Genomic DNA, 25,644 nt, shown 5'->3' with positions numbered 1-25,644 from the left:
TAACCTCACAGACGAGAGGCCAGCAGGAGCGTCTGCACTGCTGCTGACTGAAGTTTACACAGGAAGGAAGCAGTTGCTTCTCTTGGTGCTTAGATTAAGATTAAGATGTAATATCAATGAGGTTGGTGCTTGATAACCAGCAAAACCTTATTCAATCATCATGCGACTGCTGGAATACTGTAATAATGAGGACCAAGTGGGGCCTAGTACTCTGTAGATGTAACAGAACCCGGTATTGACCGGGGTCCTGCACTTTCAGATAGTCAATAATAGATGACTCATAATAACTACGGTGAAATGCTCCTTGTTGGAACCATCTCATTCCGCCTGCTGCTGCTGCTGTGGGGGAGGAATCAAACAGCACCTTGACGCTAAACAGACTCGCCGGCTGAGCGGGAGGTAGCGGCGGTTAGTTTCTGTGACAGATAGGCGGAAACGGGCCAAAACTGTTTCTGCCATAACACAATGCCTTAACGCACACTTTTCCATAATTTATGGCGTTTGCGGCGTGCGCGTTTGTCCAGCGTGGTGTTTTTCTTCACCGCTGTTGAGGTGACTTGAAATAACAGCACAGAAACCAAACACGATGGGAGCCCCGACTGAACGTGTGTGTGTGTGTGTGTGTGTGTGTGTGCACGTGTGCGACAGGCAGGGAGTTTACCAATGGGTGGTCTTCACTCCCACTCTGGCTGCCCCCCCCCGACGCCGATGCGGTACAATGTTCATTTTTCTCCGTCCAATCTCTGAGGCTGTTTGAAGTTTTCGATCTTCGATCTGATGCCAATTCTGAAATCGCACTTTGTTGCCAAAGTAACTGTGTAGAGGAAAAAAACAAAACAGAACTGGCTCGAAAATCTAAATTTCTTCTCTTTTTAACTTTTAAACACTGTTGCGCTCTTATGGCCTCCATTTAAAGGGTCATTACCCCACAAAATGATCGACATGTTTGTGTATTTCCCCACCACTGTTCCCATTCTCAGAAAATTCTCAATACAAATTGATGTGGGTTGGCCTTCATTGTTTAACCTGCAGGTTGTGAGACAGAGAGAAAAAAAAAAAATCAGCGCCGATCTGCACTGTTATTCCAAACCATGTGTCCAATAATTGCAGATAGTCTCACTCCGGAGTGACCTGCAGGAAACGCTCCTTTGTACAAATAATTGACCAAAAAGCCGGCGCTCCATTGTCACGCTCATTAGTTCCCCCGTCGCAGCTTGGTGTGACTTTTCATTTGCTTTGACTGGCTTTCCCAAAAACAAACCGGCGGTGATGTTTTAGCAGTTGTCGATGAACACGACTGCGGCGCTTCGCACACAAAACCCCCCCCCCCTCCGGCCGGTATTTTATCACGCTGTTTGCCTTGTAGCGAGCTGCTTATTGAATCTTGGGAAGGGTCGTTCTTTGACCCGTGGGCGTGTGTATTTTTAGTTCCTCCGCCGATGTTTGATTTATCCCTCCGCACACATAGATGAAAAAAAAAAACTCCTCGTCCCCAGCCGCTCCCCGTCCGTTAAAAGTGTTGTGATCAGCAGATTTCACACACACACACACACACACACACACACACACACACACACACACACACACACACACACACACGCGCGCACACACACGTCTGCATCGGGGTTACGCTTTGGAGATGGCCTCGGCCCATCCCTGCGCTGACCGCCGTGAATTCAGCGGAGGCGCGGGATGAAAGCGTTGACAATCGTCCGGGGGAATGATGTCACGCGCTGGCTCCGGGCTCGCAGGCCGCATGTTCGCCGCGGCGCACCGGCGGAGCCCTGGAGAAAACATCTGGAAGTTTGATGGTGGAATCCGACACCGTGTTCGAGGAGGATGCGTGACTGGAGGGGAGCCGAAGCAGCCCCGGAATAGACGCTCAAGGAGGCGGAGGGATGGAGTCCACGGAGAATTGATGAGTGGGTGAAGGGCAGTGGTGGCAGATCCAATTGGAGGGAGTCGAAACTGTGGGAGGTGATTTTAAGGGCCACTAATTATTTGCTGCAACAGTGGGTTCATCACTGGCAGCAAGAACTCCATCATTTGTAGAGAATGGTGCATGTTGTAATGGAACTTTGAAATGATTGTTCCATAAAACTACTGCAACTACTACTACTACTACTACTACTACTACTACTACTACCAGTACGACTGATAATAATAGTAATGAGAATTGTATGAGATTTCCACTGGCAGTTAGAGATTTTCAGTTTCACAATTTTTCCACCATCTAGGAAATAATAAATTGACAAATGATAAGACCCCAAAGATAACGTCTGAGCTTCTAGAAGAAAAACACTTCAAGATGATTTGATAAAGCCTTTCTTTGACCCAACCATACATTTTGGTGTTCGGGGTGCAGCACGGCGCTAAGTAGCCCTGTTGTGTTTACCCAATCTCATGCCAAAGCCAACCTGGGCAAGGCTTCCTCACGCCGCTCTACCCCGCGAGTAAAAGTTGTTCTTACTCTGATAAAAGTTCAGCGTTTTCTCTGCATCCGCGCTGATATTTAGTACTTGGAATCGGCTTCCTGTTTTTGTCCGGGGTAAACCAGGGCCACAGTCCAGCACCCTGACCCCCCCTCCTCCCCCCACCGCATTATTGGCCCTGAAAACTAGTATCAGTAATCAGTAGTAGTAACAGTATGTAGTGTCGAGAGAATTCCGACTTGAAATCGCAGCAGCCTTGCGAGGTTTGCATGTTTGACACATTTCTCATAAAATATTTCCAAGAGTTTTTCCAAGAGATTAGCGTAAGAGGGACACACATGGGGAAACAAAAAAAAAAGCACATCTAATCATCACTAATTTAGGATTTATTGACCTTTTTCGTTTTGGTCAGAGCCCATTTGTGCATTCGTGACATCTTCGCGGAGACGCTGAACCTGCCCCGTGTCCGTGGCAAAGCGGCATCTTGTCTCGCTTATCCGTGTCCTCCTCTGCCGGCAGACGCTGAAACACAACAGAGCTTGAGAATACAAACACACCTCTTGTGTCCACTCCTCGCCCACGTACCATGCGTTGGCCAAGAACCGAGTTGCAAACTGTAGAGACGGCCAAAAAGAGGAGGATACATCAAATTTACGAGCGCTATTGGAGGAACTGCTTGTGATTAAGAATTGTGGGAAATTCCGCGTCTGGCTCTTGAGAAAATGCCTGGCAGTGAAGGGGCGGGGGATTAGGGTGATAAAGGAGTAGCAGAGAAGGAAGGGTGTGGTGGCAGAAAGACGAGCCCACAAAAAAAATGAACAAATCCCGGGAAATATTTCAGCCTGAGTGTTTTGTGCTTTGCAGCAGGTCACGGTTGAATACGCGGCTTCTCTCCCCAGCAGCTCGTCCCTCTTCTTAAAGACCAACACATGATGCGTGAAGATTCAGGCCCCACCCGAAAACCTCCCTTCCACCTCGGGTCAGACCTTTCCCCCGTCATAAATCCTCCAATCCTTAAACCATGACTCACGTGTCCTTAACTAGCCGCCGCTTTAGCCGTCGCCTGTGTTCGATCAGATTTACGACCCGACGCCTGTTGTTGTGTTGTGTTTTTTACTGGCCCTAATTAACGTTGTGTTTCAGGGTGGACTGAATGACTTTGCCGCCGGCAGGTACTGATTTGCGTTAAGCTTTAAAAGCCGATGATCGCGGGTTGGGTATGTTGCAGATGAAGCTGGTCAGTGGTTTTTTCACCAGGGGCCCATTAAAGCTCTGCAGGCTACAGGTGCAGTCTGGTGGTCGCGTTGGGGCAGCAGGTGTCGACCCGTAAAGTTTTCTTCTTTTTTTTTTTTGCAACTTGGTTTGAAGTTGAAACCACCGTGTTTCTGTGGGTTGGTGAGGGCAGTGGGGCGTTTTGCCTGATCCTGGTGTCGCTGACGTTCTGCCAGGATCACTCACAGCCGCGTACGGCTTGACCGTAAACAGGCCCAGAGGTTGTTTTTTTTTTCTTCTTTTTTCCCCCCCTGCAGTCATATTGAAAACAGACGTCTTTGCACATATCTGATGTTTTGTTATGATAAACAATAACATGCTTTGATTTTCTTGGTTTGCTTTAAGCAGAGCAGGGTTCATTGGAAGCAGAAGTCAACCAGAAGGCTGTGACTATAGAAAAGTCCATCCGAATCTCTTACATTTTTGTTTGAATTGTTTGCATTTAGTGTTAATTTCAGAGGTGATGAGTAGACCTTGAAACTCTTGAAGGCCATCAGTGGCTCTAATATTGCTTGAAAATGAATTGGGGCATGTTTTATTAAATAAAAAACACTTAAAATTCTTTATTTAAAACTAGAAGCCTGACTTAGTGTTTAGTCTCTTCTTGTGAATCACACAGCAAAGACATTCACAACGTGTTGAATTACTCAATTTTATTCGAAAACTACGCTTTAAGCGAGTATTTTGTGTCACGCAATTTTAGGAAACTAGAGACTGGAACAGTTGTGGAATGCTTCTGAACATGTGATTATAACATTCCCCGAGCTGATAATACTCGACAGATTATATAAAGAAGCCCCTAGGAAAAAGAAATTAGTTTTGCTGATGACTCTATCCTGTATTTGAGCGAATCCTCCGTCGCTTCTTGGAGTTAACGTTGGACTCTAACTGGACTCTGCTCTGCTCGCCACATGTGGCCGAGTGCCATGTGAGACCTCTTGACAGTGATGGACAGCTTTACAGCCAGATACCTGACAGCCTTATGGGGCTATTTCCATCCACAAAAGGTTGCGGTTTTTCCAGGACAGATGTCCAGCCCGGCCACCGGGCAAATACACAGCCAGTTATGCAACAAAGCGGTTTTGATTGTGGAGAAACTGAGAATGAAAAATAAAAGTGGATGAATTGATGTGTCAGCCACAAGACAAAGATGTTTTTCTGCTTGATTTTCGAGCTCGGGACAGCGTGACTCTGAAGTGTACTTGAGGCCCAGACTGTGATGAATGGAAAAGGTCTGGTTGGATAGGAGCCATCTCAAATCTGCTAAATTAGCCCTGTGTGGGTCTCTCTCTCTCTCTCTCTCTCTCTCTCTCCCTCTCCCTCTCCCTCTCTTCCTCTCTCTCTCTCACTGTGTGTACCTGTGGGTTTGTCTATAATCACGTTAATAGAAACAGGAAATGGAGCTTTCCCAAGAGAGGGACTGGGGTGACAGAGGAAATACAGACAGGGCTGAAGGTGAACTCGGGGGATAATATATCTTGGCTGGGATTCCAGTGTATGACTTTGCATGTCTCTATCTTGCAGACTTTACAGAGGAGGACTGTAAAAAAGAGATTGTATAAACAGTGAATGCTCACGATCCAGACTTGATGGGATACCAGACCTCAGGATCTCTGCATTCTTTGCAGATATAGATGAATGCTTCTGACAACTTTTACATTTATGACACAAAAGTATCAACAACAAAACAGTTTGTGCACCGACCGACGGACCGACTGAGGCATCGGCACTCAAACTTGTGCACAGTCGATATGATTTCCTTCATACATCTCCAAAAAAGGAACAAACGGCTTGCGTCTCATCGTCCTCTGCACTCCCTCACAAGTCTGACAATTGAATAAATTGCGCCGGAGGCATTTTCAGCTCCAGTAGACATGAAGGGTGCCGTTGTGCGCGCTGCATAATGAGACATGGATGGATTTCATGTAGAGCCTCTGTGATATATACGCAGCTCGGTGGCAGAGAAGAAGCCATTGTGCTGCAGGTCAGAGCGCACTCTGACCACAGTCCTTCCCAGTGATGTCTGAAATTCCTCCAGCGCCCTCCAAACTGACCGAGACTTTGACTATGTGTGTGTTCCAATTCATGCTGATCGTCTCACTTCATCATCTGCATATCATAAATACATATTTCCACCCCCATCATCTGATTTTTCTCATTATGGTGTCAAATGACCAAATATAAACTCTGTTCATCCAGTTTATTTGTTTCCCTGCTTGCAGTGCAAACATTCTTTAGCAATATTTTGCAGGCTGACCCTCTATTTTTTTTAATCTGACTTTTCTTGCATGGGAAAATTCATTTCCAACTATCATGTTTCAGCGTTGCAAATATTTATCAACAGAGATTGTATATAATAGGGAATGTCGCTCTCAGAGATGGAGTGCTGTTATTGAATATTATGACTAGGGGTGATACAGTTTAGTGTCAAAGATCATCACACTGATCGTATTTGGTGTCAGTCCGTGACTATAACACATCTGATACATTAAGCTAGAGGGCCCAAAGTTGTCATACTAATTCCACATATTTTTTCCTCCTCCCTCTCGCACAGTGATGCTGGCGTGCGTGCTCTCCTTCAACGTGGACCAGAAAAACAGTTTGTCGTTCAACGGCCCGCTGGAGGACCTGTTTGGATACACGGTCCAGCAGTTTGAGAACCACGAGGGGAAATGGTGAGTCTCTCGTCCTCGGTTTGGTGCTCAGCGATCATCACCGAGAGTCATTGTGATCGACGCAGCTGAGCAGGCGGATCCGCAGGTTCTCCGCCTTCCTCCCACAGACCACGGGCGTGCGCACGAGGCTTGTCAGGCAACATTAAATTCTCCGTAGGTGTGAGTGATGAGCGTGAATGGCTGTTTGTCTCTCTGTGTGGCCCTGTGATTAGCCGCCCACTCGTCCAGGGTGTAACCCCGCCTTCACCTTCACCCCGCCGTGACAGCTGGGCTGGGCTCCAGCACCGCTGCGACCCCGTGCGAGGAGAAGGAGAAGTAATAGTTATTATTTTCCTTCCTCCAAAAAATATTTTTTTGATAGATAACCCCAAAATTCCCTCCTTTGTGTTATTTTTTCACAACATAGAAACGCCTTCCTTCCTTTAACATTGGCCATAGCACAAAAATAATAATGAAAGATTTCTTGTGAAACCAGCAGAGGGAGAAGGCAGCAGCTGCTGCCGTAATGAGGATCTTTGCCTTTACTGCTCTAACTGTTAAGACATAAACTGCCCGCTGGAGGATCCCAACAGTCAGCCAATAAAAAGGCTGCGACCAAGCATCCGTGGCTCCTTGCTAAAACGGTCTGGGAGCACTTTTTTTAAAAACCTTGTTAAACGCTATTAGCGCGTGGTTTACAGGACCGCCGCCTCCCCGGCTCCCACTCCACCCCCCCCGCTCCTGTTGCAGCTCCGTTTGCTCCCCTTCCAACCTGTTGCCCCAGCCGACTCTCTCCCCACCCGTGTCTGTACCTTCCATCTTATCAGGCCTCATGTGAGATCAGTTACAGTAATTCACTCAGCGCTAATCACCGGAGCCAGCCACGGCTGTACGTCTGACCCACGTTGGCTTCATCCCGGTTCAAGCCTGATTGATAGCGGCCTGACTGATGCTGGACCAGCGAAACGCGCGCAAGTGAACCGCAGAGATACGCGGTGTGAACGAACGCGAATGGAGCAAGAAAGACAGAAAGACGAGGAGCAGTCGGGCAAGAGGGGGTCGATCCATTGTGCCTTGAGTGCTGGGATCTAATACGCAGGGAAAGAAATGTCAAACATGAGGTGATTGGTCGCAGATGTCTCTGCCAACCAACTGCAGCTCTTCGGTGAACATATGGAAGTGCAAGTGCAATGAACTCAACCGGTGGCGGTCGCTGGTCGGTGACTTTGAGGCTCCTTGTGTTTTTCGAGTACATGTTCGGATATCTGTGCTCTCACGTGTTGTTAGGTCTTGATCGCCCAGTTTGCGGTCGGTCCGACAAACGTGAGGCTAACTGCTCTAGACTGAGGCTTGGCAAGATAGATGTTCCAGATTAGAATGCTGATATCTTATCAGTCCGGCAACATGTATCATGAGATTTCAGCCCAACGCTGATCGCAGATAAACAACCGCCCTGAACTGAATTCATAGGTGAACGTTCCTCACAGGAGGCGGCCAGCTTGTTGTTGTTGTTCCGCTCTGTGTCCCGCTTCAGATGACCCAGGGCCCATTAATGTTCTGGAATGTTAATAGGCCTGAGTGTTTGGCGGAAGGCAGATGACCGGCTCTTTTTTAAGCAACAGTTTACCGATGGAGTGACACGGCGCTGGGAAGCCGCTCGGACACCTTGTCATTCAAAAGCGTGTTGTTGCCTCACGTCTGCAAACATCTGCAGCGGGTTATACGTGCCGGAGTGTTCCGAGGTCCAAAGGAATTGATATTAAATTGTTTTAAACAAGGTAATGACACGGCAACCGCGGATTTATTTGCCAATTACAATTACATGTAATTGTATTTTTTCTTCGAGCCAGTTTATCATGAGGCTGTGAAACTGCGCTGCGGCTTTGCGGTTGGTTTCTCTCCTTTCTTACCTGACCAATCGCAACCGTTCCCTATTTTTTGCAGGGTTCTGATTGGATCGCCGCTGTCGGGCCAGCCGGCGAAACGAACGGGAGACGTCTACAAGTGTCCCGTGGGGAAAGGCGACAACAAGTGTGTCAAACTGGGTCTGCCGGGTAAGAACACTGTGCAACACCAGATTTACAGGACTTGTGGAGATATATATATATATATATATATATACATATATATATATATATATATATATACAGAGATAGATAGATAGATTATATTCCACAATGACTTTTCAACAGGCCAAACAACAACAGCGCAGTGGTTGAGTTTTCACTTCATCGTGTAAATCATGTGTGCATCTGAGAAAGTCCTGTGGGGCAGGAAGTGAGGCCTATCAGGACAGGAAGGCGGAAAACAAACAGGGTTTTTATATTTCATCCTTCCAATTATGTTGAACGCAAACAGAAAAACACAGCCCGGCTCCCGGTCGGCGCGCCGCAAAGCCTCAGCTGCTGCCTGGCTGCATCTGCACACAAACCCCTCAGCCAAGGCGCTAAGACCTTTAGCCCGAGTGGTGTTACTGAGTCTGGCACCCCAGCCATCCCGAAGAAGCACTGGGGTTCTGCATAGCACCACAGTCACTGTGAGGAACCAGCGTAGGTCCACTATTTTTCCGTGTGTGTTCACCACCAGCCCAGCTGCCGTGTTTGGTTTCTGCCCCTGATGAATAAAAAGCTCAAGATCTAACAAATTAGGTCTGGATGCATCTTGTGGAAATCGATGGGGCCTGGCAGTCAGAGCCAGAGCACTCACTCAGCAAACTACGGCCAGTGTTTTGCATTAGGACAGTAGCGGCGCTGATGCAGCAGCAGCTGCAGGACTCAGGCACTCATCAAATATCCACAAGGCAGAAAACAGATTGCAAGGACAGAACAGTAAGAGGGAAGTTCTATCTATCTATCTATCTATCTATCTATCTATCTATCTATCTATCTATCTATCTATCTATCTATCTATCTAGCTATCTATCTATCTATCTATCTATCTACCTATCTATCAATCTATCTTGATATATATAGATATAGCTTGACGAAAAGAAGATGGCCTAGCTAGCTATCTATCTATCTATCTATCTATCTATCTATCTATCTATCTATCTATCTATCTACCTATCTATCTACCCATCTATCTACCTATCTATCTATCTATCTTGATATATATAGATATAGCTTGACGAAAAGAAGATGGCTAGCTAGATGGCTAGCTAGATAGCTAGCTATCTCCCGTTCGATAGCTAGCTAGCTAGCTAGCTATGGCTCAAGACACCAGAGAGTTCTATTCTATTTTGGAATAGAAAAGGAGAGATTGAGTCTGGGATGCAATAATATCGAAACTTTAATAGATGCAGCCGTTTCAACTCTGGGTGACATTGCCATGAAAATATGAAAGCTTCTATATTTAGCCACATCAGTGGTTTTTGTCTCCCCTCTGTTCCGGCCCTCTTCTTATGGGAAAATACTGCCGAGGAATTTGTCCAGCTGCCGCTCCTCTCCGCCCTGCTCCTCACTCTGTTTATTCATCCTTATTTTTTTCCCCCCCTCTCAGCAAACACAACAATTCCCAAATTGAAAGAAGTCAAGGAGAACATGACCATGGGAACCACGCTGGTGACCAGTCCCGACGGAGGATTTCTGGTGAGGGCCACGGACTTCCTCCTCCCCGACTTATACAAAGTGTCCTATAGCGATGTATTCAGGAGCTCTGCGCCGATCTGGACAGCGTATGTCCTCTGAACCTTTGCACTCTGCGGTCTCGACCCTCCGTGTTTCCCACCGAGGCTTCACGTCCCGGAAATGTAGCAGGAGGCTGTGAATCAAATGCAGAAATGCAGGATGGAGTTTTGCAGGAGGTTGTGACGCCAACTTTTATTTGAACTTCCTCTGCCTTTTTTTTTTTTTTACGATTTCTTGGGTCCAACAAAACCTATTGAGGGAACAGTGAAGGTTGCTGATAACAGGGCCGTGACCCTCACGCCTAATGTCATTAGCAGTGAGTGCTGACATAACTCCTCACACACGTGCCAATGTTTTCATGAGTTGGACAGGAAGTGTGCATAAATAATCTAATTTAGTCCCTTCTGGTGCTAACTTTTAACTGATGGTTCCCATTATGTGATATTACATTGTGTTTGGAACCATCATGCTCTGAAACAGACAATATTTACAATTTCTGAGTGATATTTTTTTTTTTTTAGCTCAATTTTTATTTTCTCACATAGCTTCAAGCTCAGTCCTGTACTCATTCTTTCAGCTGCGAAGACAGTATGCGGGTTGAGAATGTCTTAGGAAATGAGACTAAAGGAAAATCAATTGTCACATTTTCCAGTTATTACTGGTCATTGCAGCAATAACTGGCAAAAAGCTTCCTTTTTGCCAGAGTCAAAATGAATGTTAATAATGTGAACAGTTTCTCTTTATTTTCAGTTTTTCTTCTGCTGCGTTCAGAACGTGAGGCCATGAAGCTGCTCTGACCTCTGACCCTCTTTGTTTTCTTAAGCCGATGACTCTTTTAGCTTCTTTGTTTTTATGGCCATGCTTTTTCCTGTCCCCGCAGGCCTGCGGCCCCCAGTACGGCTACATGTGTGGCCAGCAGCAGTACATCTCTGGCGTCTGTGCCAACGTCAGCTCGTCCTTCCAGGTCCTCAACTCCGTGGCTCCGGCCGTGCAAGGTAGGAATGCATCGGACTCATCGACTGAGCCGTGTGGGATTAAGGCGTAGTAATCTACTCATCGTGAGTTGGCCTCCCGCCCCTCCCCTGCCCACGATCCTGACATCAAGCCCGCCTGACCATCCCCAGCCAAGAGGAGAGATTAGAGCATTCCTCCTACTGTAAACTTGCCTGAGAGAGATCCTCCGTCACTTTCCGGCCCATCCCGTCCGCCTCCCTCCCCAGATGCCCAAGTTTGGAGACGCTTTGCTGCGTCTCTCAGCTCTGCTTCCCTGGAAGGTAGCAAACCAGGAGGAGACGCAGAATAAACGGCAAACAGCTGCATTCCCTGTTTGTTTCTCCGACTCCTTCAACATCTCTGAGTCTCGCTCGAACTGAAACAAATGTAAAAAACATACAGCTTTTGTAATAGCTTGGCACAGAGACTGAAGGTTTTTTTTTTGTTATCACTGTGTCCAAAATCAGTGCCAACAATTAAATCTATTTAAAAAGATATTTTTCAGTTACATGTCCTACCTTAACGGTGTTGGAAGGGGACTAAAACCCAAACTAGTGTTGGCTAGTTAAAACTCATGATATTAAATGTAAAATGTCCCCCTCTCTGCCTTTAACGCTGCAGAAAATGTTTTTCTGCGCTGGCTCTCCAGCAGCAGTGTGGTTTATCGCAGACTGGTTTTCCAGAGCGAAAGCCACCGTGGTGAAGTAATGGGCAACGGCTTCGCCTTCCCGGCTGCATAATAGAGGGCACGTGGGAAGTCACAGCACCGAGTCCACACTGTTGGTAATCTGACTGCCACAGAAGGGAAGAAGAAGTTCTCCCAAAACTTTTTGTGAGATTTTATTGACAGGCAACATACATAAAGCATTGGTAAAGATGTTTCTGCATAATATGGGAGCCTTAATAATCCATCTTGAGAACCTGTCCTCTGCATTGCTGCAGTTTGTTTTTGCACTGTGACTGTAATGCGTCTGCTGTGGGCACGAACAAACAGGAAAAGGAAGTGCTTTTCTGGTTTTTGTACTGCCAAGTTCAAAGAGGAAAACAGGAATTATAAAACTTTTTTTTTTTAATCTGTTGCCTGCTTAGTTTTGTTTTGGGTTTCTTTCACTTCAGAGTGTGCAAAGGAGTTGGACATCGTCATCGTTCTGGACGGATCCAACAGCATCTACCCCTGGACCAGTATCATCGATTTTCTGCGGCGCTTCATTGAGAAGATTGAGATCGGACCAAATCTCTCACAGGTCTGCTGCACGAATAGGGCAGAGAAAAAAAACCAAACGAAAAAAAAAATAGGATGTATGACTGTGTTGTGGAATGAAACACGGCTAACTGGTCAAGTTACGTAAGATCGGACGGTGAAAAATCTTTCCTGGCGGCTCTACTTCTAATTTTATATCTAGTGACATAATTTTCCTTCCAGTGTGGAATCCCGCACGTTGCCAGCCGTGCCATCGCTGTGGACTGGCCTTCCTAAGTCGGGCTTAATGAGTAAAACACGTCTAAGCCCCGCTAGATTTTACCTTGAGTGCTTTTCTGAGCTTTCGGATTTTCTGTTTGAACCCGCGGTCGGTTTCTGTTATGGTTACTCTGATCTGGCCTCGGCCTCAAGGCTGTTTCCAGAAAGGGGGGGGGGGGGGGGGGGGGGACACTGGAAAGTCTTGTCGCCGAGCAGCCCCGGCGGTTTGCTCGTCACATCTTCTGTGGTGTGCGGAAGCCTCCCTGCCTACTGTATATAGAACGTGGTGTCACATCTGCGCCATTAGACCCGACCGCATGCTCGCCAGACTGGCTCTGGAGTTCGTGGAGGAACAGCGACGTGGCCGGCGCTGGGATGTGGAATCACGTGTGTCTCGTGCGTTGCGCAGGTGGGCATCGTGTCCTACGGCGAGACGGTGACTCATCGCGTCAACCTGAGCCAGTTCGACAACACCGCCGCCCTGCTGGAGTTCGTGAAGGATCTCCCCCAGCAGACGGGCTTCAAGACGATGACTTTCTTGGGCATCGACACCGCCAGGTAGCCTCGTTTTCTCCTTGGATGGAAGCCGGAGCGTCAACGAGAGTCCGGCCACTGAATTCTTTTTGTTTCCAAACAGAAAAGAGGCCTTCATGAAGGAGCGCGGTGCACGTGATGGGGTCAAGAAGGTCATGGTGATCGTGACCGACGGCGAGTCGCACGACTTCCACAACCTCGACAGTGTCGTGGAGGCGTGCGAGGAGGACGACATCGAGAGGTTTGGCATCGCTGTGAGTATACGCAACTACCTTTATCACATGAGTGTGTTTCCAGAACAGTCCAGTCCAATTTATCCAATCTCACTCCATCATTTCAGAACCTGCGACTGACTTTTCTTTTTTTTTTTGTTATTGTTTTTTGCTTCCAGGTTTTGGGCGACTACAATCGGCAGAACAAAAGCTCGGAGGAGATGCACAAGTTCATCAAGGAGATCGAGTCCATCTCCAGCAAGCCGTTGCGGGATCACTTCTTCAATGTGTCTGATGAGGTGGCACTGCTGACCATCGTGGACACTTTAGGGAGCAGGATTTTCGCTTTGGAAGGTGAGTCTGCCGTTGCAAAAAGCCTGTAGACTAAATGTGGTCCACAAAAAAACTAGAATATATCTTTTCAAACCTAATAAATACTGATTTACATTTCAACAATTATTAAGAGTTGAAGACTATGGACAATTCACACATTTTTAGTATGTATGTATCTATGTATGTATGTATGTATGTATGCCAACATTCAAGTTCCTCCTTGATCCCACCACAATATTCAATAATAGCACACCGTAAATTTTGTATTCATGTTAATGGAGAATCTCTAAACTCAAGCGCTTAGCTTAGCATACAAGCAACAGACAGCTTGGCTTTTGCTCTTTTTTGCACCAATGTATTTTTACAGTACTGAACTGCCACCAGAAGAACACATCACTTTATTTTTTTCCTGCTCTATTACTTATTTTTAAGAACAGATGATCTAACGTCTTCTTTTTTCCCCCTCCGCAGCCACCACTGGCAATTACACCTCCTCCTTTGAGATGGAGATGTCCCAGACTGGTTTTAGTGCTCACACTTCAAAAGTAAGTCCATCTCCAGTTATTTACATCTGGGGGGGGGGAGATTTCGCAATTAAGCGCGCCGGCCCGAAGTGCTTTACTGTAAATCCTGTGAACCAGACTGAGACTGTGTCACATCTGGGGATCACGGCGGAGTTCGACTGGCCGCAGGCCTTTCAGTTTATGAAGGAAGGGGTTTATTTTACGCTCTGGTGTGTGTGTGTGTGTGTGTGTGTGTGTGTGTGTGTGTGTGTGTGTGTGTGTGTGTGTGTGTGTGTGTGTGTGTGTGTGTGTGTGTGTGCGTGAGTTCCTGGGTCGTTTGCGCCGTTAATAAACGCATCCGGGCACAATGTGCGCACTGTTATCGCTGGCGCATCTTTCAAGCCCTCTGGTCATTCACCTCAGGTCGGCAAAAGTGTTCAGCCGAGACAGACGCTCTCTGTCCTGGCCGCTCGAGATGCCGCGGACTTCCCAGACGCACTGTTTGGCTGTTTGGTCTGGTTGCACCACTCTGAGCGAGACAGAGGGACACGAGGGGGGAGCGGGAGGCCCCGCACTGCACCAAAGACAACCAGGGAAGGGCTGAATCACACGTTTGTTCGCTACGCTCGCAGCGACACGCTCGCTCGGCCCCTGCAAACTCGTCTCCAGTTCATTCGCCAGGCATTTCCTGCGTCGGCTGAAAAACAAACAGACTCGTCCCTTCTTCTCCCGACTGACTGGTGTTTGTCGTCGCAGCCATCACCATCCTCCCGTAGCGTCGTGTCTGAGTCACTCCACTCTAGACACATCACCGGCGCGCTAAACAGTCTCTCCGCACGCGTCCATGTCACGACAACAACACTTTTGTCCTTTTTTGGCCATTTTCTGTGTTGTGCTTACCGGAGCCGAAAAGGATCAGTCAGAAAGTTGTGTTGTGTACTGCTGTGGTTGCACCTCTGTCAGGTTATGGTTCGACTAATTATTTCAAGCCATTATCTGCTGGCGAACCAAATAAAGGTTCCCCTCTCTTTGGTTGGGGGAGGGTTGACAAATACAGCTTTCCAAACCCCCGACGTCAGTGTCTTCATCCAGCTGATTTATTTCTGGAATGGAAATAAGGCACAAACAAACAAAATGCTCTTCTCATTTAAAGGGCCACTGTGTGGGACTTAGCGACATCTAATGGTCAGAAAACATATGGCAAGCAATTTTGATATTTTATTTCACAGTATTTTATTATGTCCTGGTTAAGCTTCACACACCAGAACCTTAAGCCGGTGCTTGTTGTAAAACACTTGTGAGATTTAAGACTCGTACTCACTTGAGTCCACACACAGTGATGAGGGAGATGTTGTGGGTGTGTATTTTATTAGGTATGTGAATAACATGCTAATAATAACAGCCTTTATTTATATCCATTAAACAAATGTACAACAACAAGAGCCATGGCTCTTATTACTCTTGTCACATTATATACAGTCAACTCTCGAGGTACTTATCGATAACAAAATTGAACGCAACAGAACTAACACAATTCCTGATTCCGCTGCTCTTGCGTCTGTTAGGAGGGTGTGCTGCTGGGAGCGGTGGGGGCCTACGACTGGAACGGCACGGTGGTCATGCACGCCGCTGGGGAGACGGTCGTCCCAGGAAAGACCGATTTCTACAACCCAGAGATTGAGGCCGGCTACGAAGGGCTGGCTGGCTACCTTGGTGAGTAGCAAGTGTCCACACTCTACCATACATAGCTACCATTCCAATAACAGCTGAATCACTCCAGAGTTGAGAAATAAATCAAGATATTTCTAAGATTGCTCGCTGGAGCTCCAAATATAGAAGTTCGCGAGGCAGCTGGTTGTCTGCGTTATCAAATCGGCGTGTTTGGCATATCCGCGATGAAAAGCTCCAATCTAAACTATTCTCAAGAAGCCAGTTTGTCACAAGGACGGCGTCCTTTGAGAGAGATGAGGCGGCTGCAAGCTTGGAAGCACTTTGAAAGACACGGACAAAGAAGAGCTCTCTGAGGGTTCTGCAGAGATTCTGCAGCTGCAGATTGAAATTTTTGTGTTTCTGTGGTTTTCAAGCTACGCGATTCGCCCTGCGTTGACGAGAGACACATTCTCTGTTTTGGGCCCATTAATTACACACACACAAACACACACACACACACACAGTCTCTCTATCCTGCTCCCTTTTATGGCCTGCCGAGCAGCCGCGGCATCTTGATATCGAGCTATTTAATCAACGTGTCATTAGGAAGAGCAAAGCGGTGGAGGAAACCAGTTGCCGTTTGTTTGTAGCCCTACGTCGGAGTCGTAGCCTTTGTGTGCTTTTTCTGCTGCCAGCCCGTCCTGCCAGTTTCCACCGGCGTTTTATAGTTTCCTCCAGGTCGGCAGATGTAAACAAGGTGTGTTTAAAAATACTCCACAAAGGGGAACCGCCGCGCGCGTTCCCTCGTGGCACTTCCAGGTGCGTGTGGCATGTGCGCGGAATTCCTTTTCGGCTGTTGACGCAGCGATTTGTTTGTGTTCTCCAGGCTATGACGTGCAGTCGGCGTCCAGCCGTGACGGCGTGCTGTACATCACGGGGGCGCCGCGCTACAACCACACGGGCCGGGTGGTCATCTACCGGCTGAATAAAAACAACCAGGTCGTCGTCTCGCAGATCCTCAAGGGGGAGCAAGTGAGTCCTTTGGCCTGCACCGTCAGGGATTTTTTTCAGCTAGAAATGTGGGCTTAGCATGGGTTAAAAGTGATTGTCCACTGGTGGTTTCAATTTCTCACCCAGTCTTTTTAAATCCTGTAACTATAGGTTTTTATTGTGGTGAATAATTAGTTATCTTTCTTCTTAATTATGGAGTGTATGTTGTCTATTAAGAGGAAATGTGTTATTTTATCATACGTAGAAGAGTTCTGTGAGTTAGAAAATGTTACAAAGTTCAGAAAATTGCAAATTTTTACTAATAACTCGTAACTCGTTTTGAAGCAATCAAATTTGTTCCTTTAAAATCTCAAAAAAGTCACTGATGATTCTAATTTGCCCGTGCAGATCGGTTCCTACTTCGGCAGCGTCCTGCAGACCGTTGACGTGGACGGGGACTCTTACACCGACATCCTGCTGATCGGCGCTCCGATGTTCATGGGCACAGAGAGAGACGAGCAGGGTCAGGTCTACGTCTACAAACTCAAGCAGGTACCAGGAAACCAGTTCCATTCAATTAAAATGGGCCTGCTTTGGGTTTTTTTTTTGCAAATGCAAAAACTCACACCTCTCATCTCTCTCTCCGTTACCAGGACGGCCAGTTTGAGCACGACTTCACCCTCAAGCCCGTCAATCAGTCCTGTTGCACCGCCCACTCCGAGAGCTGCACCCACAAAAACGAGCCGTGCGGCGCTCGCTTTGGAACGGCCATCGCGGCCGTGACCGACCTGAACCTGGACGGCTTTAACGACGTGGCGATCGGCGCGCCCTTCGAGAACGACCACCGGGGGGCCGTCTACATCTACCACGGGGACAAGACCTCGCTGAAGCAGAAATATGTCCAAGTAGGGAGAAGAGCCGACTGGTTTTAGTGGCGCTCTTTGCGCCTCGCTGTTTGTTTATGCGCTGTGCCAGCACTTGTGCGGTTCAAACACTGGAATCTTGTGCATGATGGGATGGGCCCAGTCAGCTGTCGGGGGGGGCATTAGTCACAGATGCACCAAGTTTCCTCACATACATTGTCCTGAAGCTTGTTCTCAGTCCTTCTTTTATTGTCTTTAGCTGAGTTCATGGCCAGGCCATGAATGAAAAATAACTTTGTTACTCTAAATTGAAAACTTCATCAAAAAGTCATGCTATTAACCACTTATGTAAGTAGAAGTTCTGGAGATTCTTTCGACACAACCATTCTGGAGAGGTTTAAGGGTGCCAATGTAAAAAATGAATGACTAAATAAGAAAACACAACCAAAATCATGTCAATGCTTTGCTGACTGTATGATGGAAGAAGACTGAGAGGGATTTTCTTTGATTTTTTAAACCAAAATACTCCCTGTTGCCTCTTCTAGCCAAGAGATTCCTCTTCTCAAGCTACTAAAATGGACAAAAACCGGCGACGCTGTCATGACTCTTGGCTCGGCGCTGAAATAAACCAGACTCTCCCCCTATTGGCGTGCTCTGATCATCCCTGTGTTCCGTCTCCGCAGCGAATCCCTGCAGGCGGCGATGGCGACACGATGAAATTCTTCGGCCAGTCCATCCACGGAGTCATGGATCTGAACGGCGACGGGATCACGGATGTCACCATCGGAGGCCTGGGAGGGGCTTCGCTCTTCTGGTGAGACTCGGCCCCCGCAACCCCCCACGCCTAGACAAACATACAGCTGCTGTCAAAGTGCCTATGGATTGTTATCCCTGCATCCCGGAGAAATCATCATCTTCATCATCAGCTTCTCCGCAGCTGTGCGTATCCCCCACCCCAGGGCTCCTGGAGACGATCACCTCCTCGTGATTGCGGTGTTAAAAAAAACTTCCACAGTTTTGGAAAGCAGCCTGTTCAGACATCAAGCCCACGCCGTCGCTAATCCTCCCAGGCAAACTTTTTCGTTCTCCAACACTTCCTGCTGGCGGGAGGCGCAGCTAAACTGTGTGAAAACTGCGTCTCCCGAGTGGCCAAAGGGCTGAAAATGGATTTGGCAGCCGCTCGTTCTCTCCGCCCGGTCGCTGGCGGCTGTTTCAGAAAGCTCAGAAAATGTTTGCGTAGTAGTAACGCGCTTACGCTCCAAAACGCCCCAGTTTGTTGTGCTTTTTTTCACTGATGAGGTTCTTCCGCCACGGCCAGGTCCAGAGACGTTGCGGAGCTCCGTGCCAACATGACCTTTGACCCGGCCAAAATCAACCTGCAGCAGCTTCAGTACCAGTGCGAGCAAGGCGGACGCAGGTCCGTGTGTGTGAAAACCATGGTGTGCTTTGACTTCGCCGTCAAATCCGACCAGGCGGACTCAACCTTCGCTGCAGGTGGGACCAACCCCCATCCTATGTTGAACAAAGACAAAAAAAAAAAATCCATTTGACATTGTTGTGTTTTAATTTTCCCTCCTGTCTTATCTGACCTGCAGAGATCCGCTACAGCCTGGAGGTGGATGCGCTGCGCGCAAAAGCCAGGGCCTCCTTTATCGACCTGGGTGATAAGAGCGAGCGCAAGATCACCCGGACCTTCAGCATCAGAGACGGAGGGAGTAGGTGCATGCAGGAGACTTTCATGATGGCGGTGAGTGCTCTGTTCTTCGAGAGGACTACGTAGGAGTTTAGTCACGGCGTCTTACCCGCAGAGAAAGTGACAGCAGAGCCTTTAGGAGCGCGGAGAGACCCGTTTTCAGTAGCTGTGCTCAGAACTCTATGAATGTGCAGAAAACAGCATATTTAGCCCTTTGTTTGCAGCCGAATAAAAAAAACAAAAAAACACTTTGCTTTAGCTTCTAGCTCAAAGTCAGTGGTTCGTCCACCCGTGTCGGCCGTGCAAGAGGTGCTTTGAGCCAATCAGGCGGCAGGAACGTTCGGTGACGTCCGAGGAGCAGGAAGATCTCGCTTTCTAACCCGAAACAGACCCATCCTGATCAAAGCATGCCGAGCTTCGGCCCGCGGCGCGACTGGTGATAAATCATCTGCAGGCCCGAGGGAAGTCGCAGAGCAAAAAAAAACCAAAAAAAACCCAGAGAACAAAGAGCCAAGTAGGCGTTGAGGGGAACGGAGACGGAGGAGTCGGAGATCAGGATCCCGGCGTGCTCCGTCCCTGCGTCACGGCGACGCGACCCGCTGTAACCCCTGCTGGTCTCCAGCGGTAAATGCTTAAGGCCGCTCACACAAAGTCTCCGGCTCCAGCTGTTGGGTGGATTCCCCTGATTAGCTTCCCTCCCTCAGCGAGGGACAGAGGAACTAATCAGAGGAAACAACTGCTGCCGCCGTGTGTGTCGGCCATGAATTCCTGCTCTGTCTTCGTAGCCCAGTGTGAGCGCCTGAACTCCCTTCATGGTTTTAAAAGCGAGGTATTAAGGGGAGGCTGCGCCCGGAACAAAATGCTCCACCTCTGTCTTATCTGCTCCCAGACGGGTTCAAGCCATATCTGGAAGATCTGGAGAGACAAAAAAGTCTTTTCAAACCCAACGCAGATGTTAAACTGGTGAAGCCAAATGTTTCTTGACTTTCGCAGCCTGGCGTGCCACAGTGTTTTTCTGCCCTGGAACAGTGGGAATCATTGTTTGTGATAGAAAACGATTGTAAACAAACACGAAGAAAAAAGCAAATAACTTATGACTGTGTGCAGAGTTCTGCGGCAAACCAGCATCATCTGACAGAATCGGCCGTCTCTTGCATTCTGTTTCCTGCCGCAGCGAATTCACTTCCATTCCATTCTCACTGTCTGTTCCCCGGCAGGCGCGGCTGGACTTCAGAGACCCTCTGATGGTGTCTCTGGACTTCGGACTGGCTGAGGAGGACAAGGGCCCCGTGCTGGATGAAAGCCTCCCCAGATCCATCAATAAAACTGTGAGATTACCGCGACTGCTAACGACGTGCCGTTACTCTCTCGACACCTTCCATGTCAGATCGCAACGCTTGTTTCAGAGCCGAGACGAGGGAAGCGGTTCTCTCCCCTTCCCAGCGCATTAGCCTTAGTCTGCAACAGCTGAGAGCAATTCCTCCTAAAGGCCTGCCCCAGTGTTTCGACACCGAGCCACTTCCCACGCTCCCACACGCACGGTTTGCTCTTTCCCGCCAACCCTTTTCCTACAGAACTCCTGCGTTGAGTGACGCCTCCAGTGCATGAGAGCTCCACGCTGTTTTAAAAAGAGCGTAGCGGAGTGGAGTGTGAAATGTGCAGCAGCAGCAGCAGCAGCAGCAGCAGCAGCAGCAGCAGCAGCAGCAGCACAACATCCTCCTCTTCCTCCACGGCGAAACATCCTGAGCGGCGGGGCCAGAAGAAACCCAGAGGTCCGAGGAGCCGCCGGGATTTCTCCTGTTATTGTTGTGGGAAGGAAGAGATGGGACATACAGAGAAGAAAGGAAGCCATCAAACGGATGCTGCAGTTTTTTTGGGGGGGTTTTCCCCCTTGTGACACGGAGCCGGACGATATTCCCGTCCCCTGGTCCCGTCCGTCTTGGGAGAGTGCGTGAGCTTTGCCGGCCCCGCTGGGAGCGGGCTGGGAACGGGGAACAGATACGACTGTGACCCTTAAAACAGTGCGAGCAAACAGGAGGGGGGGGCAAAAAGGAAATTAAGATTGTCCCAATGAACCCTGACAAACAAGTGCACAGAAACGGCAGCATGGTTATCTGCTGATATCATTGTCCGCGCAGTTCAAATCACTCCTGACTCGGGGCATGTGCGCAGTCTCGTCCTAATGACTGTTTGTTTTTCCTCGCCACATCAGAATAGCCCAGTAACTGGCCTCAAAAATAGAAACATATTTGCTGTCACAGATGTTTTGCATCCCAAATCTTCAGTTATCCCATAAATGGTTCATTTATGGGGATTTAAACAACGCAATTACAATAATTTGGTGTAATTGGGGCTTTAATCTTCCCGGTTGGAGACACGGGGCACAAAAAAACAAAACAGAATCTAACTGTACAATGTGTCAATCCACAGCCTCCCTACATTCATCTCAAGATCCCTTTGAAAGTTATAATAATGACTCAATTTGTTGGCAAGACTGCAGTGCTTGTTTTCTCATTTCCAGTTCAGATGTCTTGTGAAGCACCTCTCGGTCATTCTTACGGTATTTCCCACAGATTTCAGAGCTTCATTGAACCCAAATGTCTACCTGTCTTTGCAGATTCCCCTGGTGGAGTGTGGAAGCGAGGAGAAGTGCGTCGCCGACCTCTCAGTCAGAGCGGAGACCAGCGTGAAAACGTGGGTTTGTATTAGCATGTCAAAATAAAAGTCCAAATCAAAATAGGGATTTTAGTTGAGGATTAATGAAGCGACGGGACGGTTTGGAGTCGCCTGTCTCTGCCAGAACGGATTAGAGATCAGCCTTGGGTTGACCAGATGATTGGGAGCAGTATTTACCTCGTTGAGCCGCAGACGTCTGACTTTGATTTGAGACGACATCCTGTCAGGGTGAGATCAGACGAGAGCAGCGTCGGCTGAGACTCGCACTGAACGCTTTAGCTTCGTCTCCGTCACGCCGGCGACTGGAATTACCGCCACGACGGATCTCTCAAAGGCCAGGGAGGTAGAACAGGGTGATCAATATCTCCTCCTGTAAGCACATCAGCATGTCAGCGGCGTCTCTGTTGTGGTTCCAGCCGGTAGACTGAGCCTTCGAAGGTTCCGTCTTCTTGAGCATGACTGCACCCTGGTGGGGAGACGTGTGCTTTACATTGAATTATTATCACCATTATCATTATTTTAATAATAATAACAATTATTATTATCATTGTTAGGGATGTCCAATAATGTCGGCTCGATATTAGCTTTTTTTTTTTTTCGTCATATCTGTATGTACCGCTATCGGTTTTGTTTTTGCTCATGTTTAGCAATGGGCTAAGGCACTTTTGTTTCCTTGTGTGCACTTTACCTCATTCACGTTCAACAAAATATTGACAAAATGTTATATAAATATATAAATATTGCACTTTTCCATAACTTAAGTTGAAGCGGCGTTCTTATTTTCAACAAACATTGTTTGTGAAATGCATCTAGTTAGGCATCAGTAAAAGTAGGTATTGTATTAATTGTACAACAAGAGATATGTGATGCGACGTAAAAAAAAAAAAACATCTGAATATTTTGGTATCGGTTGTAATCAGAATCGGAAATTAAGCGGAGAGTATCGGCTTATTGGATATTGGCAAAAAGTCAATATCGGACACCCCTAATTATTATTATTACTATTATATTGTTTTGCATACAGCATGCTGATCAAGAGCAATAAAGACAAGCTGGACGTGAAGATCAGCATCAGGAACAGCAAAGACAACGCCTACAACACCAAAGTCATCCTCAGCTTCTCGCCAAACATCAACTACGTGAAGGCAGAGGTAAGCTGCTTGGAGCTCCTCAGTGCCACTCCACTGTTTCCTGCTTCACTTTTTTGTGTGCTAACTTGTGTTGTTTTTCTTTTCTTTGGTTTGTTTGGTATTCTCACCGTATTCTCTCAGGAGGACTGCACTCTGAACCACACCAAGGTGGACTGCGCCGTCGGGTACCCCTTCCTCGGGAGCAACGTAGAGGTCAGTTCCAGCTTGTAACGAAGCGCCACGCGGTTGTGTGTTTCTTCCTCGGAGCTCATCGTGACCCCTTTGTGTTCATGTCTGCAGGAGCAATTCCGAGTGACGTTTGAGGCGAACCCCAAACACATCCAAGAGTTCATTCAGATCAACATCACAGCCACTAGGTGAGGTTAAACTTTTATTGCCGTTGCTGACTTTTTCCCTCCTCAAAAAAATAAAAATAAAAATGGTTTCCACTCTGGTGAAAGTGTGCCTGTTGCTCACATTTTATGTTTTCTACTGCTTCCGGGCCACAGTGACAGCGAGGAGCTGCCCTCCACCCTGCGTGACAATTCAGTGCAAATCTCCATCCCTGTGCGGTACCAGGCCGGAGTCATATTCTCAGCGTGAGTCATCAGGCCGCTCTCTCTCATCTGACTGCTGGAAGCAACAAAGTGTCACTTATTTAACCAAAGGGACGCTGATGCAACTGGAGGTTTGAAACATCACAAATGATGAATCCATTGCAAGTTATCTCACTGACAATCCTTCATCAACCTCGTCTAAAGGTGTTTCATGCTCTCAAAAGCACACCAGTCCCCTTTGTGACATCACAAAGGGAGCCGACACTTCTTACATGTCATGTGACTGACATGACAACACATATTGCCGGTCCAACAAAGCATCAGTTTTAGCAGGAGGTGAAAGTAGGGTTTTTGCAAGAGGCTGTAAACGAAGTTTCTTTCTTTGGACTTTTAAATTTAGGAAAATAATCTGTCAGATACTCCATAGTTTAGGGGGTAAAAAAAGAAAACATTTTTCTTAAACCAAACCTCCGCTGAAGATGAAATCATTTCACTCAACGCGTTTAACATCGTTGGGTGTGTTTTTTTTTTTCAAGGCGGCCTGTGGACGAACACGTCGTGGTCAAAGAGGGCGAGGAGTTTCCCCCCGTCTTCAACAAGACCTCGCAGATCGGCGAGGAGATCAACATCAGCTACACGGTAACGTGATCGAAACCTGCTCATCGCACGCTTCTCAGCCGCACAGCGGCGCCGCTGTCTCATCCCGCGTGTGCACCTCTCGTCCGCTCAGCTGGAGAAGGCGGGCGACGTGGTGACCACCCCGCCCCTCAACCTCACCGTCACCTACCCTCATCACTCTCCGTGGGGGAACCACCTCCTCTACCTGACTCGCATCTCCACAAAACCTAAGGTACGCGTGCGTCCAAAGATGGACACGTACACAAGCTAGCAGAAAAAACAATTTTTTATTTATTTTTTTACCTTTAAGTTGAATTGCAACGCAAGAGACTTGATCGACCCGCTAAAGATCGGCAAAGGGGACGTCAAGCCCAATCCGAAGAAAGAGACGCTCGGTGTGTTTCTGTTGGTGAGTCCATGAAGTTTCTCATTCTTCTTAATCAACTTGACACACTTTTGATTTGCTTCAGAAGTGATCTTACATCTTCTCTGAGGTTGCTTGGTCGGTGGTTGATGCCTCGACTCTGTATAAACAATCGAAAACTACAAATTAAACTCTGCTTTTCCTAACATGTTTTCCTGCTGTCTTTCCGTGTGTGTGTGTGTGTGTGTGTGTGTGTGTGTGTGTGTGTGTGTGTGTGTGTGTGTGTGTGTGTGTGTGTGTGTGTGTGTGTTTGAATTGTTTGACAGAGCTGTCAAAACCTCAAGTGCGCCTCATTCAGCTGCGTCATCCCACCGAACACCAGCAGCCAGATCAACGTGACGTTCCGAGTGTGGAAGCCCACGTTCATCGCGGTGCGTTAAGCAAAAGAGCCGCCGCCTCGTATCTTCTTCTACCTATCTGGCAACCCTGCGCTGCTCTGTTGCCGGCGGGCGAAAGAAAACTGGGAAGTGAACGGATAAAAAAAAAAGTTTGAATCTTTCAGGGGGAGTTTTCCAGTTTGCACATGTTGGTGAACGGCAGCCTGGCGATCAGAAACTCACACCTGTTTGAGGTCAGCAGCAACGACAGGAGCAGGACTGTAAGTGGGACTGAGTTGGTGTCGTCACACTTTTAGTTGAGAGTGTTTGTTTAACATTAATTCTGTGCGTGTGTGTGCGTGTGTGTGTTATGAACAGGTGAAGATCCAGGTTTCAAAGGAGACTTTAGGAGGAATTCCTATTTGGATCATCATCCTCAGCATCCTGATTGGTCTGCTCATCCTCGCACTCGTCATCTTTGTTCTCTGGAAGGTACATACACGGTTTCGCCAGAAAGCTGTACTCAGCTGGAGCGGCCACTGCCAGTTAAACACGATCCTGTAGGTCTTGGCCTGCCTCTGTCTTTGTCGCTGATCTTGGTGAGCGGTCGGCGATAAGCACCTGTGCTTTCTGTGACATCACAGAGTGGCATCACTGCGGCGTCAAGCCGAAGAGCTCAAGGTTGGTGTGGCATCTCATCAGTGTCCT

At 47.8% G+C, this 25,644-nt stretch overlaps 1 protein-coding gene across 2 annotated transcripts in view; it reads left to right on the top strand.

Moving 5' to 3' along the window:
- itga1 (integrin, alpha 1) overlaps window positions 1-25,644 on the top strand; it is a 35,122-nt gene that overhangs the window by 7,669 nt on the left and 1,809 nt on the right. For both annotated transcript variants that reach the window (XM_076043639.1, XM_076043638.1), the window contains exons 2-29: window positions 6,259-6,379; window positions 8,303-8,412; window positions 9,857-9,945; window positions 10,865-10,979; window positions 12,094-12,221; window positions 12,846-12,994; window positions 13,074-13,224; window positions 13,362-13,536; window positions 13,987-14,060; window positions 15,584-15,731; window positions 16,555-16,700; window positions 17,067-17,210; window positions 17,312-17,563; window positions 18,205-18,335; window positions 18,840-19,015; window positions 19,117-19,268; window positions 20,432-20,542; window positions 21,832-21,908; window positions 22,915-23,041; window positions 23,162-23,233; window positions 23,321-23,397; window positions 23,530-23,619; window positions 24,114-24,216; window positions 24,308-24,427; window positions 24,506-24,604; window positions 24,886-24,990; window positions 25,122-25,217; window positions 25,315-25,428. In XM_076043639.1, the coding sequence (XP_075899754.1) occupies window positions 6,259-6,379; window positions 8,303-8,412; window positions 9,857-9,945; window positions 10,865-10,979; window positions 12,094-12,221; window positions 12,846-12,994; window positions 13,074-13,224; window positions 13,362-13,536; window positions 13,987-14,060; window positions 15,584-15,731; window positions 16,555-16,700; window positions 17,067-17,210; window positions 17,312-17,563; window positions 18,205-18,335; window positions 18,840-19,015; window positions 19,117-19,268; window positions 20,432-20,542; window positions 21,832-21,908; window positions 22,915-23,041; window positions 23,162-23,233; window positions 23,321-23,397; window positions 23,530-23,619; window positions 24,114-24,216; window positions 24,308-24,427; window positions 24,506-24,604; window positions 24,886-24,990; window positions 25,122-25,217; window positions 25,315-25,428 (3,452 nt within the window). The remainder of the gene's footprint in view (window positions 1-6,258; window positions 6,380-8,302; window positions 8,413-9,856; window positions 9,946-10,864; window positions 10,980-12,093; window positions 12,222-12,845; window positions 12,995-13,073; window positions 13,225-13,361; window positions 13,537-13,986; window positions 14,061-15,583; window positions 15,732-16,554; window positions 16,701-17,066; window positions 17,211-17,311; window positions 17,564-18,204; window positions 18,336-18,839; window positions 19,016-19,116; window positions 19,269-20,431; window positions 20,543-21,831; window positions 21,909-22,914; window positions 23,042-23,161; window positions 23,234-23,320; window positions 23,398-23,529; window positions 23,620-24,113; window positions 24,217-24,307; window positions 24,428-24,505; window positions 24,605-24,885; window positions 24,991-25,121; window positions 25,218-25,314; window positions 25,429-25,644) is intronic.

Source organism: Nelusetta ayraudi, unplaced genomic scaffold (genome assembly GCF_046127955.1).
Source record: "Nelusetta ayraudi isolate G7.1 ecotype Tasmania unplaced genomic scaffold, CSIRO-AGI_Nayr_v1 ptg000076l, whole genome shotgun sequence".
NCBI lineage: Eukaryota > Metazoa > Chordata > Actinopteri > Tetraodontiformes > Monacanthidae > Nelusetta > Nelusetta ayraudi.
Note: the sequence above shows the minus strand (reverse complement) of the source record. Positions and strands in the feature narration are given on the sequence as shown.